Below are 2,953 nucleotides of genomic sequence, written 5' to 3' on the forward strand. Positions count from 1 at the left end.
AGATCGAATGTTCCCAACAGATTGTTGTCCTTGGTCATTGCCCGTTCTCCTTCGAACACCTGAATGGTGACGGCCGGCTGATTGTCCGCGTACGTAGTGAACGTCTGCGTTTGTTTGCAAGGAATTGTTGAGTTGCGCTCGACGATCTTGGTCATGACACCGCCTGCGGTTTCGATACCCAGTGACAGGGGGGTCACGTCCACGAGTAACACGTCTTGGATAGCGGAGCTCGTGTCACCGCTCAGAATGGCCGCCTGTACGGCGGCACCGTAAGCGACCGCTTCGTCAGGGTTGATGGACAGGTTGAGCGGTTTGCCGCAGAAGTAGTTTTGCAGGAGACTCTGGATCTTCGGAATCCTCGTGGAACCACCCACGAGTACCACGTCGTGTATGGAACCTTTGTCCAACTTGGCGTCAGCCAACGCTTTTTCCACCGGCTGCAGGGTCGATCTGAACAGGTCCGCGCACAGTTCCTCGAAACGTGCCCGAGACACCCTGGTGTAGAAATCAATGCCTTCCATTAGGGCGTCGATCTCTATGGTGGCCTCCGAGCTGGACGACAACGTTCTTTTGGCCCGTTCCGCGGCAGTCCTTAACCGCCGCAGCGCCCTAGGGTTGGCGCGCACATCCTTTTTGAATTTCCTCTTGAATTCCTCGGCCAGATGCGAGACCAGCCGGTTGTCGAAGTCCTCGCCACCCAAATGCGTGTCCCCGGCCGTGGACTTTACTTCGAATATCGAACCCTCGTCGATCTGCAGCACGGACACGTCGAACGTGCCACCGCCAAGGTCGAATATCAACACGTTTCTCTCACCTTTAAGGTTCTTGTCCAAACCGTACGCCAACGCCGCTGCCGTCGGTTCGTTGATTATCCTCATCACGTTCAGACCGGCTATTGCACCCGCGTCCTTGGTCGCTTGTCTTTGCGAATCGTTGAAATACGCCGGCACCGTGATCACCGCGTCCGTCACGGTACGTCCCAAGTAAGCTTCCGCCGTCTCCTTCATTTTTGTCAACACCATCGAACTGATTTCTTCCGGCGCGAACACTTTTGACTCACCTTTGAACTCCACTTGCACTTTCGGCTTTCCGCAGTCGTTCACCACTTTGAACGGCCAGTGCTTCATGTCCGCTTGCGTCTTGTCATCATCGAAACGACGACCGATCAACCGTTTAGCGTCGAACACGGTGTTCTTTGGATTCATCGCCACCTGGTTTTTGGCCCCGTCGCCGATCAGCCGTTCGGTGTCCGTGAACGCCACATAACTCGGCGTGGTCCTGTTACCTTGATCATTGGCGATGATTTCCACTTTTCCGTGTTGCCAGATACCCACGCAAGAGTACGTGGTCCCGAGATCGATACCGATTGCTGTTTTACCGACCATTTTTTAACGTTCGAAATTCAAACACGGGTTGTTACACTGAAAATATTAATTAATCGAAATCCAAGCACTTTTCACCACTGAATTATTACTTAATGTATAAACGTGTATTCGCACTGTCACAACTCGAAGCGTATATCGCACTGTATAATATCTCGATTATTATGACTCGTACAACTGTTACGGCGTTCGTGATCAAACTGTTGCCGAGCGGCGCGCCGTCCGCGTTTATATAGTCTATGGAATGTTCTAGAATGTCCGTGGCGTATTAGTCTCCCACCACTCCGCTACTCGTGCCTCGTTTATTCTACAACGTTCTAGAACATTCGCCAGTTTTCAACTGCTTTCTCGATGTGAGCCTTTACGATTAGTAGTGAAAGTTTTAATTGCCATTTATTTTTTTTAAACATCTTTTATTGTTATTAGTGTTTTCCATGAAGTTTAAAATTGTGAAATAGTTACGATGAGTTAATATGCTCTTTATTTGTTTTGAAAATTATTGTGTTCATCTTTGTCGATTCGATAAGTAGAAATTGTTTTCGGACTTAGATTTTGCACTCCAATCCTTTATGAATTGTTTTTTTTCGTATCGGTTTTATATTGAATTCTTAATCAATTTTTTTTTTTTTTTTTGATTCGTGTTTATTTCTTATTTATTTAACTAATACAACTTTACTTCTGTGATGAGTAATGTATTTACAGTATATTGTTAAATACATTCGTGGGTCATCATACTGTAGGAATACATTGAGAAAAATTGGTCTTTTTACAGACATATAATTTATTTAACTAGAACAAATGATTTCAGTTGAGTTCTTATTAGTTATTAGTTATGTTAAGAAATATAAATACTTTGGTTATTGTTATCTAAAATGTATTGAAATAATATATTATTCTTAAAATAGATTTGTAAATTTAAAATATCATCACAATTATTTTTCTTTATTTCATTGTGTATGTGTAATTCTTTTCAAACTCAATTAATGTAAATGTTATTTTGGATATTTAATATTTTTAAGGCTTTATTGATATCAAAATGTACACCATGGAAATGTTCTAAAACATGTTTAACAAAATTTGAATTAGAGGCAGTTTTTTTAAATTTTATATCCAAAATTTGTTCTTCGTAATTTTATTTCAAAATTTCTATTTGTCCTACATTTATAGAATTTATTACAATTACATTCAAGTCAATAAATACCATCATCTTCATAGAATGAAGATTTTTGTGATATTTTTAGTTCTATTATTTTTTATGTTTGATTAAATTATTATAAGTTTGAATAGCGCTGTTCACATTAATTTTATTAGGTATTTAGAATTTTGGTGAATTTGTTAAGTGTATTATTTTGATATTTCATACTATAATATTAAACAATATTATTTGGTGAGTTTTTTTATTTTTTTCTTAAAATCGTTTAGGGATAATATTAATAATATTGAAATAGAAATTATTCTTATGGACTACATTGTCAACAATATGCAGATCGTGTTGATATTTATGTTTATTTAATGAAATACATTAAATTCTATAGAATATTGAATTAAAACATGATATATTTTGAGAAAAA

The 2,953-nt window shown here is 39.6% G+C and overlaps 1 protein-coding gene across 1 annotated transcript; it reads right to left on the bottom strand.

Moving 5' to 3' along the window:
* Window positions 1-5: 5 nt before the first annotated feature.
* Window positions 6-1,593, bottom strand: LOC112680976 (heat shock protein 70 A1; the record flags this gene model as incomplete). Its single annotated transcript, XM_025551239.1, has 1 exon — window positions 6-1,593. A coding segment is annotated over exon 1 (1,380 nt), but the record flags the coding sequence as incomplete, so codon positions are not given.
* Window positions 1,594-2,953: the final 1,360 nt, after the last annotated feature.

This window comes from Sipha flava, unplaced genomic scaffold (genome assembly GCF_003268045.1).
Source record: "Sipha flava isolate LNK unplaced genomic scaffold, YSA_version1 18307_pilon_pilon, whole genome shotgun sequence".
In the NCBI taxonomy this organism is placed as follows: Eukaryota; Metazoa; Arthropoda; class Insecta; order Hemiptera; family Aphididae; genus Sipha; species Sipha flava.